At 53.5% G+C, this 13,887-nt stretch overlaps 1 protein-coding gene and 1 long non-coding RNA gene across 3 annotated transcripts in view; one reads left to right on the top strand and one right to left on the bottom strand.

Moving 5' to 3' along the window:
• The window catches only part of JPH2 (junctophilin 2), a 31,558-nt gene extending 19,722 nt beyond the window's left edge, over nucleotides 1-11,836 (bottom strand). The window contains exons 1-2 of one of the 2 annotated variants that reach the window (XM_068207592.1): nucleotides 11,095-11,830; nucleotides 3,117-3,900 (exon numbers count right to left, since the gene is read on the bottom strand). In XM_068207592.1, coding sequence (XP_068063693.1) covers nucleotides 3,117-3,900; nucleotides 11,095-11,473 — 1,163 coding nt within the window. In that variant the 5' untranslated portion in view covers nucleotides 11,474-11,830. Of the gene's footprint in view, nucleotides 1-3,116; nucleotides 3,901-10,408; nucleotides 10,734-11,094 lie in introns of those variants that run through there. The other variant, XM_068207593.1, reaches the window with a different exon arrangement.
• Nucleotides 11,679-13,497, top strand: LOC137484054 (uncharacterized). The gene is made up of 2 exons (XR_011004729.1): nucleotides 11,679-11,764; nucleotides 11,863-13,497. It is a non-coding gene; the product is annotated as an uncharacterized lncRNA (long non-coding RNA).
• The last annotated feature ends 390 nt before the right edge of the window (nucleotides 13,498-13,887 follow it).

Below are 13,887 nucleotides of genomic sequence, written 5' to 3'. Positions count from 1 at the left end.
AGGTGCCTTCACCTGGTTCTGCAGAAAAGCCGTGTCCCAGCTCTGACAGGAGTCCCTTGGGACCACAGCAGGACAAGTCCTGGAGCACCAGCAGTACAGGGCAGGGCTAATGAACACCTCATGGTGTGTGTTAAGTGTGTTAAGCCCCCATCCATCCATGGCTACCCCTGGGCAGAAGTAAAGCCGTGTCTGCCAGCTGCCACAGAGGCTGCATTCCAAGATGACATTTCTCCTGAGTGAGAGCAGCCTGGGTGAGGATTGACACTCCAGCTTCCATCACCTCCATCCCTCTAGATCCCCAGAGCTGCTGAAGGACGTGCCCGGGGTTTTTGCCCAACATCTGAGCAGCACCAATGGGCTTTGCATGGGGTGAAGCTGGCTGACCTGGATGGGCTGTTCAGGAGAGCTTGGCCCCATGCCAAATGATTTCCACTGAAATAATGAAAAACAGAGCTGTTCTCTCAGCTGACAGTGAGATGATGCCCTCAGCTTCTTGCACAACTGGGAAAGCAGCTGGATTGCCAACCCAGGAGGATTCAGAAGGGAGCTGAGGAGGCCAGGGCAGTACTGTGAGGGCAGCAGAGGCAGCAGGACAGGCAGTAGCTGGCACTGCCCACGGCCCTGGCTGGAACACCCAAAGTGAACAGCACTGTTTCACTGGGACAGGAGCTGTGAAGCAGCCTGGTGCCTCAGACACCCTTGGAGCAGAGCATGGGGCAGGGGAGGTTTGGTGACTGCACTGACCATCGTCCCTGGCTGCCACTGCTCTCCTCCCAAAGCTCCCAGACAGGGCACCCCTCAGTGCTGCTGCCAGCCCCCGGCTGTGCACCCCAGGGCTCGGCACGTGCCTGGGATTCCTGCGGTGCAACTGGCCCAGGCAGCTTCCAGCGCTTGGGCTCGCTTTCCTCGGAATTTCTATCCCTAAAGAGCCTTTTATGGTGCAAAAGGGAGAAATCTGGCCTTCTCCTGGCATTTCACCTCCAGACAGCAGGAGGCTGGCTGCTACAGCAGTTTAGTTCTGCAGGGGGCTCCCCTGAATGCCACAAGCAAGAGAAACTCAAATATCCATGTACAACAGCACAGGTGTGCAGAGGTAGCTGGGAATTTGCACAGCCCACCTGCTGTGTCCTGATAATTAGTGACTAGTAATAATCTTACATACAGAAATGTTGTATCTTCCCCCAGGAATGGACAGATGTAGCCTCAAAGGCATTTTTTTGGGTAAGGGACACTGCCAGCTGAGGAGAAACATGAATGCTCCATCTAGAAAACTCTACCTCACAGTTATGAGCTCAGGCAATGCTAATGGTAGTGCAGACCTTCTATAAACTGTAATAATCCATTTTCACAATCTGTCTGCAATTACTCTGCCCTGGGTGTGGAAATTGAGGCAAGGTTCAAGGCCAAAGCAAAAGTTGTGGCAGAGCTGGGGTTTAAGCTAAGGACCTTCTCCAGGAAAAATTATGTAGATTTACTCTCTACCCCAAATCTGAGGTGAAAGGAGGAGAGAGGAGTTGGATTTACAAAAGGCATCAGGTAGAGAGAGCAGCTCTGCCCTGAGCAAGATCCACCAGGAATAAACACTGATGGCAACGCTGAGTTACAGTTTACAGGACAGGCATCCTGAATTCCCCTCTCCCAGCAGGTCCAGCTCAGCTGGAAGCTGAGGAACAGGACTGGGGTTCCACACTGCCAGCAAGCACAACAATCCCTTCCCTGCCCAGCAGCCACACCACTGCAGGGTCTGCTGGCTGAGGGCTCCCTGGAGGAAACCAGCTTCCACATCTTATTTCCTCCAGCTCCAAGGTTTCCTTAATAGGAAATTATTCCCCAGCTGCACTGGGGAGGGATGCAGTCCCCTGCCAGGGCAGCGGGTGCATTCCAGCCCCTGACTGAAAACACTGCAGAGCCGCTTTTGATCCAAAGTGTAAATAGTGTATAATAAAAAGAGGTTTGTGTAAACCAGCCAAGCTCTTGGGGAGCAGTGTTTGCAGCTCCAGCCTCCTTATTCACGCCGTAGCCACACGCTTTTCCCGGGCACGGCAAAGCTGGTGTTGGGCTGAGCCTGCCCTGCCAGAAGGATCCAGGGCCCCACGCCACCCCAGCCTGTTATTTTTATCCTAGCTGGCCCTGCATGGAGCTTCACTTGCAATCCTGCTGGGTTTTCTCCACCAGTCCCTGAGGCAACTGGGTTTTGTTAAAAAAAATCAATCGTGCTCCCAAAAAAAGTTTGGAGAAGAAATGGCCGCCAGGAGAGTAAAGTGGGGGTTTCTCCAAGGAGTAGAATGGGGTTTGGGAATAGGTGTCCTCCTTGCCTATTTCCCTCCTCTGGTTGATAATGAGGTAATTGATAACTAAACAGGAATTAAAAGGCGTGAGACAGGACAGCCATGGAGTCACAGCCACCGCTCAGCAGCTGAGCAAAGCCTGTGCAGGGTGAGGTTTTCTTGGTGAGGTCAGGTGAAACCTCAAGGACTGTTACAGCCACATTTTCCCAAGGAAGAGGAGAGGACCAAAGGCTCCCAGATCTCTGTTCTCTGCCAGTTCAGCTCTGAGACTGGCAGGAATGCTGCAGGAGGAGCATGCTGCCAACACAGCTCGGACACAGGCAGGAATGTGAGCTGGAGGAGGAGAATTTCCCGTGCCCTTTCCAGGCAGACCCTGAAGCCACTCTTATTTCCTCCCTCCTCCATCCCAGCAGGGACAGTGGAGCAATTACACTCAGCTGCTAAAATTGACAACCCTAATGCATCCTACAAACTTCCCCCAGAGCCACACTGGGGGCTTCAGGGCCAAACTATGTTCTGCTGCAGCCTCAGTTTGTCTGGGACACGTATAGCTGCTCATGAGCCTGTTGGATCTATCACCATCAAACCCTCTGTTTCTCAGGCTGTCCCATCAATGCCTAGCATCTCTGACAGCCTGGCACAGCATCAGGATGCTCTCCATCCTGCTTCGTGCCAGGGCTGGTAACAATTCCTGCTGTCCAGCACCTCCCCTCTGGACCAAGGCTGCAGGGGGACAGGAGAGGAGATGAGAAAAAGGACAGCTCCCAGACACATGGGATGGGGAACCATCCCCACGGGAACCTGCATGCCGGAGCTCCAAGCACCCACCTGGATGCCGCAATCTCTGACTTCTGCCGGGCAATGGCCGCGGCCCTCTGAGCCCCCTCCACGCTCCTGTCCACCTTCTGCCGGATCTTGGCGCTCTTGAGGGGTATCACACGCTTCTTCATGCCCTTGACCAGGACATTGTGGCGGTACTTGCCCTCCTCCTTCTTGCCATCGGGCAGCGTGGTGCAGCCGTAGCCGTGCCGCAGGTTGTCCAGCCACTCACCCTCATACTTGAGCCCGCTGGAGCGCTCGCTGACGCCAAAGCCGGCGCGTTTGTCGTTCTTCCACTCGCCCATGTAGGTCTCCGTGGTGGTGGCGTCAATGTCGGACTCGAAGGGGGTGTATTCCTCGCCCTCAGCGCCCTCGCCCAGGCTGACGGTGGAGGTGGCATCGCTGGCAGCCGAGCTGATCCCGCTCTCGCTCTTGAGGAAGCTGACGCGGCTCTTCTGGCTGGCCAAGGATGACTTGGACTCGGACTTCTTCAGCTTGCCCAGCAAGGAGCCCCTGCGGAAGAGCCCCCCTTTCTTGGGCTTGCCGGCCTCCGCGTCCGCGTAGAGGCTGAGGGCGAAGCCGCCGCGGGTGATGGTGGGTGAGAGGGGCAGGCTCTCGGGGTTGGCGGCGGGGGAGTCCTGCTGGGGCAGGGTGCCGTTGCTGTGCTCGCTGCGCAGGGAGGACAGCGACGTGCGCAGCGGGGAGCGCACCACGGAGGCCATGCCATAGGGCACGCTCTGCCGCACGCCGTAGCCGTGCCGCATGCCGTTGGTGAACTGGCCCTGGTACGTGCCTGTGGGAGACAAGACGGGCAGCGTGAAAAAGCAGCTTGGTCCTGGGAGAGCGAAGGGAGTGAGCTGTGGGGTTGCACTGACCCCAACTCCACTGGTGCTCACCCGCATGCCAAAGCATCAGTGCCTAGGGAACAGAGGACACCAGTCCCCAAGAGCCTCTGCTGACAGGTGACAGCTCGTTGCAAAGGGACTGAGGCACCGGGGGACACTTTGCAGACCCAAAGCCACTTACTGTACGGGATCTGGATTTTCATCCAGAGAATGGAGCGGGAAGCAGCCCCCAGGCGTGGAGTTTGGGCTGTGCAGAGGGTGGCAGCAGCCCCAGCTGGCATGTGAGCTGCAGTGGCACATCTGACCATGGCTTGGTGACAGTCCCTTTCAGCCTGTTCCACAGTCTGTCACTTGCAGGCTGCCAGGACCAGCTCTAGGCCCCTGAGTCAGGATCCCATATGTCCATGGATTGCCCTGGTGCCTGAAGCCACATCTCCTTGGTGCTGACTTATGGCTTCTCTGAGCTCCCAAGATCAAGGTTTGTGCCACACTGAACAAAGCAAGAGATGGGCAAAAAAGGGAGGGGAGAAGCAGCTCTGTGTGGGGTTCCTTCAGCTCTGCCCCAGAAAGCACCACCCCTCCCCTCTCCTCCAGACCCAGCTGCAGGGGGCAGAGGGTGTCATATGATGGAAGACACAGAAAGGATCGTGTTCACCATGGCCAGGGCTGCACCTTGGGTACAGGACCCTGCTAAGAACCAGCAGGACTTTGGCAGTGACACCTTGAAGGACACTTCTCCTTTCCAGATTCCCTGATCCCAAAGGTGAGCACATTTGCAGGCTCTAGCAGAGTGGAGACCCTCAGTTTGGCTTTTCTCACCAGGATGTCAAGAGACTTAAATCAGCTGCATCGGAGGCCCCACAAAAAGAGCTCCTGGGAAGGGCAGGGGGCTGGTGGGGCAGCAAGCAGCCTTCAACCACAGCACCCACCACGCCAGCACAGGGAAGGTCAGAGCATCCCTGAGCCCTCTGGATTGGCCTGGGATGGGATGGGATGGGATGGGATGGGATGGGATGGGATGGGATGGGATGGGATGGGATGAGCCATCTTCCCAGCCTGGCTCTCATCAGTCTCTAGAAGCAGTTGCCTCAGAAACCAGCAAACCACCCATAACAAAGGCAGCATTCCGCTCTGCTCTTGGCATTACAGGACCTGGAATGGGCTACCCGAGACCAGCACCCTGTGGAACAGAGGCTGCCAGCAGCTCCCTCAGCCTGGGGCACAGGCAGAGAGTGATGGGGGAGCACAAATGCCTTTGGAAAGGCCACTCTATTCCTTTACTCTCCCAGGTGCTGCTTCATGTAAGCAAAGGGTCAGCTGTGCTGGGGGCATTTTCACAGACATCTGTCCTAAACCTGGTTTGCAAAAAGCAGTCACCTACCAGAAGACCCATGATTTTGGAAGAGCAGCACTCCCATGGTCCTGGGGAGGCTCAGCTGGGCTGGGCTGAGATGGAAGGGGGTGACCCATCTTCAAAGCATTAATCTCCCCCCTCACACACTATTACTGAGCCCAGGGATGACCCTGCTCCCCAAGGAGCAAATCCAGTTCCTTCTTTGGCGATCGTGGGAGTGCATATTTTACAGTCTCCCAGGCCACTTCTGCAGCATAATCTCTCCTCCCAAGCTTCAGGTTTCGTTGAAATCCTCTTTGGACCTGCCTGTGGAGTGTTAACTTACAGTGCTGAGGGCCAGGAAAGACAAGAAGTGCCCGAGTGAGCAGCAGCTGCTGCCCTGGGTGAGCTGCTGGGTGAGCTGCTCCCAGCCAGCCCCTGCCCACCCTGTGACACAGGGGATTATGGGGTCCCTGTAAACAGTTGGTCTCCCCTACAAAAATGTAGGGGTTCAGGTAGTATGTGGCATCTGCAGACTGCAGCCAGCCATGGGAAGCCATCTGTCAGAGCAAGGGGCCATTTTCCATTTTCTTGGATGAGTTTAAAGCTCTTGTGGGGAAAAAGAAGTAAAAATAAGCATGGGTTTGGGCATAAGTCAGGAGTCAAGGACCATCACTGGAGATCCCAGTTATGTGGGAATGTTCCTCACCATGCTCCCAAATCCCTCTCCATAAAATGATGATGAGTCTTCCTAGTGCAAACTGAAGTTATAGAGACCCCCACAGTGCCCCCATGTCCCTCCCTGGCTCCATCCCATCCGCCCAGCCAGCGAGCAGGGCTGACACATGATCAGGGTGACATTGGAGACCTTCTCCTAGGATGGGAACAACTTCACACGTATCAGGCTGCAGCTGGTAATGCCGCCATGTTAATTCCCTGGAAAAGGAACTGTGGAAAATCTTGCAGGTTAAGGGGGTTCAGTCACTCCTCAGGGGTCAGGTCAGAGCAGCTGCTGCACTCCAGCAAATCCCCCTCTGTCCCTCTCAACTGCACCAGAGCCAGCTGGGTGGGAAAGCCACGTGGCACAATGGGTCTCCAGGGAGCAGGGATGGAGTGCCACCCTCAATGCAGTGTTCAGCTCTGCAGGCTGCTCTCTGCTCCCTGATTTCAGCCCTTACAGCACCAACGTTGTCCCTGTGACCAGAGCTGCCAGCCCTGCCTGGATGAACGCGGGGCACCGACACAGAACTGCCACGGCTGCCCAGCCAAAGCAGGGGTGAGCAGGCACTGCCGTGTCCCTGTCATGCTGCCATTCCCTGCCCAGCTGAGGCTCCCTGCCAGGGCCAGGCCATAAACCAGCCCTGGAGTGGAGCCAGAGGCTGCAGGGAGCGGCTGGAGGCGCCGGCGGCCGTGCGTCAGGGCACGCAAGGTTTGAGCAGCGCCAATCCCTGCCTCACCAACATGGCCCAGTGCAGGCAGTTCACAGAAAATGGGGCTCTGCAAAATCCCTCTGCAGCAGGGCTGCACATCCCCCAGCCACCAGCACACCCCAGGTCCAACACAGCCTGGGCAAGGGGGCACGGGCAGCACGCAGAGCTGTCAGCCAGGCTGCCACGGGCTCATGTGCATCTTGAGGTTCTGTAAAAAACAATTCAAAGGCAATGGATGTGGAACAAATAAATCTCTCTTTAAGATAAGGAGCCTACTTCCCTGCCTCCCTCATCAGTGCTGGTGATTCATCAGGGCAGTGGGACAGAGACACCTCATCTCATCAGGGTGTGATTAGTGGGGGACAGGGCCCCAAGTAATCCTTTATTGGCTGCACTTTTACTTGTCCTAATGACAAAAACTGCTCCTCAGCAACCCCCAGGAATATGATTCATCAGCCAAAAGCAGGTGATGCTGCCTGGGTAACTTCATAGGATGGGAAGGATTAAATTGTGGGATCAATGGAAACTACATCCCTGCAGCCTTCACCTCCAAGCACTCCAAAGGGGTGGCAGCACCCTCTGCTTCACCCCAGCAGCATCCGATGCAAAAGCTTCAGCTCCCAGTGCCCTCCGGCCCAGCAGCAAGATGCCATCACCAGCAGTGACACACTTCCCCTTCCCCACCTGTCTCAAGGCTCCCATATAATTAGTGATGAATGTAAATAATACAAACAACCGTGTAAATAATGCAAACAGCTCAAATCGCTTCCCTGCCCTACAGTCCCCTGCTGTCACCCAGATACTGCGACGACAGGCAGGGTAGAATTCAGTGTGAGTGGCCAGGGACACTTAAATGATGCACAGCACCATGTGCAGGACAGGCCAGCAAGAACAGAGTGCTGCCTTTTGGTGCCAGCAGTACTGTCTGCTGGGTTCTGCTGGAAAAGAAAGGCAAAGAAAACCACATAGAGGGGTAAAAAAATTCACTATATTAATTCATGGGTCACACTCAGCCAGGCAGGAGCTTTGCTACAGAGGCAGCAGCTGAAAGCCAGCACCATCGTGGCTCTCCCAGGCTCCTTTCCTCCTTTCCCAGCCACAATCCCATGGATGCTCCTTCTGTCCTGGTCCAGGCCCCTTTCCACTGCACTTGCCCTGCCACAGGAGAAGGTTGTGCTGCTCCCTGTCATCCTTTTCATCTCCCCAGTAAAGCATTTCTGCATTTCTTTTCCCCTCTTCTGTGGTCTTGTGATGACCGACTGGTCTAATTGTTTCCTCGTGTTTAATTGACATCACTGTTTCCTTAGCACCCTCAAGAACAAATTGCAGAATTGAAAATAAGTTGCTTTTAGGCTGCACTGATTGCAAGTTATGTTTTTTCCCCTCCATACATACAAGCAGTTATTGGTACAGCAAAGCCAGGCTTTGGGCTGGACCATGGGTATGCAGCATGATTCAGTGGGCATTTTTTCTGCAGTAAGACTTGACTCAGGGATTTGACTCACAGTCAAATGCGCAAAAGTATCCAAAAAATGAGGCCTTCCTTACAGCATGGACAAAACTCACCGGGCAAAGCCAAATAACTACATGTTTACTCATAGCTTATGTTGCAGAACAATGAGTTCCTTCATGCTATGCCTTCCACAACCTCACTCACTGTCTGCTTCAGCCAGAGCATTCTGCCCCTCTAAAGGGCTCTGAGCTCTCCCCTGGTGACAGCAGCACACACGAGTATATCCAGTTTGGACACACAAAGAGATGTATCAGAATGTCACTGTATCTGCACAGCCACACCAGGAGCTCTGAACCCCTTGGCTGATTTTAATCTCTTTAAAGCCATCAGTCTCCCATAGCTTTCACAAAAATAGGCTTTTGATAGTGGGGAGAAAAGCAAATAACCCACACAGTGCCTGGGCTAAACTGTACCATGACCCTGGTTCTTATTAGACACTAAAAATCTATATGGGATTTCAAAAAGCTTCACTCCAGATTTAGGCTTTTTTAAAATCTTGGCCAGACACAAGATTCAAACATAGACAACCCTATAAGTATATTTTAAGTGTATTTTGAAATGTAAATTTTTATGTATGTCTATATATATATATATATATATATATATATATATGTATATATGTATATATAAAAAGTTAAAGTCTATTTAAAAACGTCAGAATCAGCTACATTTCCCTGAAATCTGCAAACAGTCCAAACATGACCTAAAGTTTCTGCTACCTGGCAAGGGCTGCACATTCCCAGAGCCCTTTTCTTCATGTGGCTGGTTTCCAAGGGGCTTGGGAATCGAGTCCCCTACTCAAGGGACAGCAGATATCCAAAGCCTTTCCAGATGTTTATCTTGGCAACCTCAAATTCAAACATTAACAGGCCCCATAAGCAGTCTGGCCACATTTGGATCTTGCAGGTGGTTGCTGCGTGCAGGTGAGGAGACAAAACAGGAAAAGGTCTTGCAGGTCACTGAGACCATTTGATCCCTGTCCTTCAGATGTGATGTTGGATGGTGATCCCTGGCTTTGGCTGCAGTTGTATCCATGTTGTTGTGCCATCAGAGAAGCTCATGTGTTGAATGAACAGCTCAGATCAGCCAGGGTGTGATGACCCAGCACACGGAGCAGCCACTGGGCACCCCAGCACAACCCTCGTGAGCCTCGTGGGGCTGAGCTCAGTGTTTTGGCAGGGCACATCTTCACGGATCAGGGCTAAACTGCCAGCCTCCAGCGGCACCAGGGACCAAGCAGCTGGCACGTTCTTGGGTGAGGGACAGCACTCCGGGGAGCGCTGTGCTGACAGAAGCAGGATGTTCCATATCCCTGCAGGAGAGAGCATTGGCTCATCTCTCCCACTCTTCTGTCCCATATCTAATCAAACCCCTATGTCACATCTTACCACTCGGAATTCTCCCCCAGAACATTAACTGCAATTCCAGTAGCCCTTCACCCTTAGAAGGATTTGCATTTTAGGAAGCAGCAAGGAAGCAACCGTGCAAATTCAAAGGAGACCTTGACATCTCCAGAATGAAACTCCCAATGGCAGTTGCTGCTGACAGTAACCTGATTGCTGCTCTACTCATCAGAGCACACCTTCCATGTCACCTACTCCTCTTATGGCCTCGAATGAAGGTTCTGTGCACACAACCTGCACCCACTAAACCATTCCATGGCCACAGGACAGAAGGGGGAAAAAATTTAAGGAGCTGGAGGGATGTGTCAGTTCATGTCTGTACTACAACATCCAAGGGGATAGGGAAAATGGATCAACTTCAAGACTGTATTCTCAATCTTAAAGTTAGCCACAAACCCAGACAACTCATTGAGAAATACTTATGAAAAACATAGCTCTGGAAGCCAGTCTTGAATTAGTCCGTTTTTCTAATGTCTATAAATGTGATGCTTTTCATTCTGAGGATTTATATTAATTTTGCTTTATAAACTAACTCTAATGCCTGTCCTAGACAAATATAGAAGCAATTTTCATCCATATTTTGAAGGGTATTTCTTTCAAATCACCCTCTCTATTTAGCTATCCTAAATGTGGCAGCCCGAACATCACAGTGCTGAAGAGCTACTAAATTACTTGCACAGAAATTCTTGCCATGTTTCTAACCCCAGAATTGCCACTAATGCAAGAACACAATTAGACCAAGCATTTACAGAGCACAACAAAAATCTGACTACGTGGTGCTGTTGTATAGTGGTGGAGGTTGAAGCCTTCCAAATAACCAAAGGGATTTATTTTGGGGAATATGTGTGGTTACGTATTCTAAACAGCTTAGACAGACTCAATCAAAACTCTTTGGCAAAGCAGATGTGCAGGCAGCTCATCAGAGGCATGCAGGCAGTGTCTGATGCATAGGGAAAGCGTGCTGGGATGCTGTGGGTGGTTTATATCCGACAGGAGAACATTCACATCTCCCTGCCTGGTGAGCGAGCACACAGCTCGCTGCTGTGGTGCACCAGCAGGGAACTTCTGGGTTGATTCAGCCAGAAGCTGCAGTAATCAGTCCCTGTGGAACCAGGAGTCAAAGACTATACAAAATCTAGTTGGTTGGCGTTAACTGCCCAAACAGACATTTCAGGGCAGCTTGGGGCAATGCTCCTGCTGCTCCTCCCTGATGTCTGCAGACAGTGAGCCCATTCTGCACCCAAATGGGAAAATCGGGGCAAGCACACACGGGCGAGATGGCTGCAGCCCAAGCTCCCCTTCTTGACTGAAGCACCCCAATGGCTCATTGTAGAACACTGTGCCTGTCTAGTGGGAACAGGACCAGGTCAGCCCTTCGGCAGAGACAACATGCAACCTCTGTTGTCACAGGCTGGGTGTGACACTGTTCATCCCCCTCCCATTCCCTCTGGAGCCACCCTTACCTCCGTCCGCGTAGGTCTCGGTGCCGTAGCCATCCTGCAGGCCATTGTTCCATGTACCCTCGTACTTGGCTCCGCTGCTCATGCTCTGCCTCGCGCCGTACCGTCCCTTAAAGCCATGGGTCCACTCGCCTCTGTAAACCCACCGTCCTTTGGTCTCGATTCCCAGCCCGTGCCTCTTGCCTTGGGACCAGTAGCCTTCGTAGGTGTTGCCACTGGGCCACGTGTATATGCCCACCACCTCGAAGCCGTAGTTCCAGGAGCCCGAGTACTCGCCCTGGCCCTTAGGGCCAGTGCATATGCCGTGCCCGTGGGCTTTGCCCCCCTCCCAGCCCCCGCAATAGGCGCCTCCATCATCGAAATCAAACCTGCCGCCGCTCATGGTGCCCTCCGGTGCCCCTCAGCCGGGCAGCGCTCCCAGGGGCAGCGCTCCGGGGCTCCCGCATCCCCGGAGGGAACGGGCTGGGCGCCGAGAGCGGCCGCTCCTGCCTCGCCTGGCCCGGCCGAGGGGCTGGGGCACGGGAGGAGAGAGAAATTGGACGAAAGGGAGGGGAGAAGGGCGGGCCGAGCTCCAGCCCCCCCGTAGGGGCAGCCGCTCCGCGCCGGTACCTGCCCCGCGGGCAGGGGCATGGGCCGCCCGGGGAGCCGCCCCGCGGCAGACGGAGGGGTGGGGGTCCCGATCCCCGCGGCAGACGGAGGGATGGGGGTCCCGATCCCCGCGGCAGAGGGAGGGGTGGGGGTCCCGATCCCCGCGGCAGAGAAGGGATGGAGGTCCCGATCCCCGCGGCAGAGAAGGGATGGGGGTCCCGATCCCCGCGGCAGAGAAGGGATGGGGGTCCCGAGCCGGCCGCTCTCCCCCGCCCGGCCGCCGCCGCCGCCCGCCCCGTCCCGCTCTCCTCCCCCGCCGGGAGAAAGGTCAGCGCTGCCCTAACAAGGCCATCGGATCCCAGGAGCTGCTCCCAAAAATAACCCCCCTGGAGCCCGGCCCCCGCCTCGGGGCCCTTTTATGAAGGAGGGGAGAGACACATCCCACCCCCCCCTTCCCCCCCCGCGTCGTCCCCCGCCCCGGGCAGGGATCCAGGCGGAGAAGAGGCTGGGAAAGTAAATGTCTGCTTAAAATAGAGCCTGGGAAGGGGCCGCCGCTCCCCCGGGCCGGCAGCCGCTGTCCCGCGCCGCAGGAGCTCCGCGGGATGCGGGGACGGAGCGCCCGGGGCCAGGGCACTCACACCGTGTGTAATCGGGCAGAGGTAGAAGAGGGAGATAGAGCACAGCCAACAGCTCACTCAGCCCCTCTGCTACTTCCGAAAGTGACCTTCCAGAGCGGCTTTAGGGCAATCAAAGAAGTTCAGTTGCAGACACACAGAGTAGTGACAGGACACCTTGTGTGTAATGTCATCAAATACAGATGGCAGAGGACAAGGACTGAAAGACCAGGCTAATCCAAGCCCTCTCTTCTTCCAGCACACCCATCCCACTCCTAAAGACACTGTCCCAGCAAGACCACGGAGAAATGCCCCTCCCTTACTGACCACCACACTGAGAAGCTGCAGGAGCTGTGGGGTGTTATCAGCCCTTCCAGGGGAGAGCCCAAAACCCCACCAAACTCTGGGGCAAAGCCGCCACAGACAGTGGTGGGTTCGGACTCAGTTTTTCAACTTTCAACCTCCACACTGGCATTTCTAGGAAGGAAAGGCACAGAGGAAGCACACAATATGTAACTGCAAGAGAAGCTCTGTGTATGGACAGCACATAAACACTGAACACCTGCAGGCACAGGTGAGAAGGACCAAGTTAGAAAGTTAATTACAAAGGGCTTCACTTTTATTCAGCCACAGGAAGGAATGAGCTCTTTGGTAACGGACTCCAACATGACTCAGAAGTGCCACTTGGCAGAACCAGCCCTCTAAAGCCTTCTTTTAAAAAAAAGTCAGATCTTGAAATTGGCTCAAGTTAAATTTTTTTGTTGTTTTAAACTAAGTTTTTAGACTACTTAGGCAAGTTTTCAAGGTTCTTGCTGCATGATTAAGGGCCATAAATTCACATTTTCTCTGCGAAGACCAAAACATCTGAAAATAGCTTGAGGTAACAGAAGAGAAAGTGTTAAGGCAGAGGTTGCAGCAACTCATGGTTTTCTATTCCACGGTGTTCCAGCACTTACAAGCCCAAAGATGTTGTAACTGTCCCAAGAGGATACCAAGTTCAGGACTATGTAATTATTTACTTAGCAACTTTTCCTAATTACACAACACAGTTGTGAACTGATTGCATACTTTGTTTAAACATTAATAACTTATGCAAATTTTGGCATTTAAAGAGCTTTTGTTGACCACCAACAAACCCACAAGGACTTCAGAAAGCACTGATAGTCGGTATGCACCAAGGCACCACACAGAAATAAGAGGCACCGAAGAAGTAAGAGCTGCTCTTATTTCTTCGTTTGGCAGAAAAATTCCCATTCTCCCCAAAGACTGAGCCTGCTGCAGCAGCCAGCCCCAGCCTGGGGCTGACCTCTAGTGGCACTGCTCACGTCCTTTCTCAGTCAGCACCAGCTTGCATTTTTCTACTATTTTTACATCTCCTGGATTTCAATCCACTTTAACACAGTACTGAGCAGTGGACAATGCAATCCTAAACCCTGCAGTACAGGTCTGTGGTCACTAAAGAATGAAATGGTAAAAGCAGTGCAGTCTTGAAAGGCACATTCAGCCCCATGACAGTGCTGTGGTTGGAATCTGCATTTGAGAACAGTTAAGAATAATTATTTGAGAAATAAAGTCATTTGCACTTTGTAGCCCA

This window comes from Anomalospiza imberbis, chromosome 17 (assembly GCF_031753505.1).
Source record: "Anomalospiza imberbis isolate Cuckoo-Finch-1a 21T00152 chromosome 17, ASM3175350v1, whole genome shotgun sequence".
Taxonomy (NCBI): domain Eukaryota; kingdom Metazoa; phylum Chordata; class Aves; order Passeriformes; family Viduidae; genus Anomalospiza; species Anomalospiza imberbis.
Note: the sequence above shows the minus strand (reverse complement) of the source record. Positions and strands in the feature narration are given on the sequence as shown.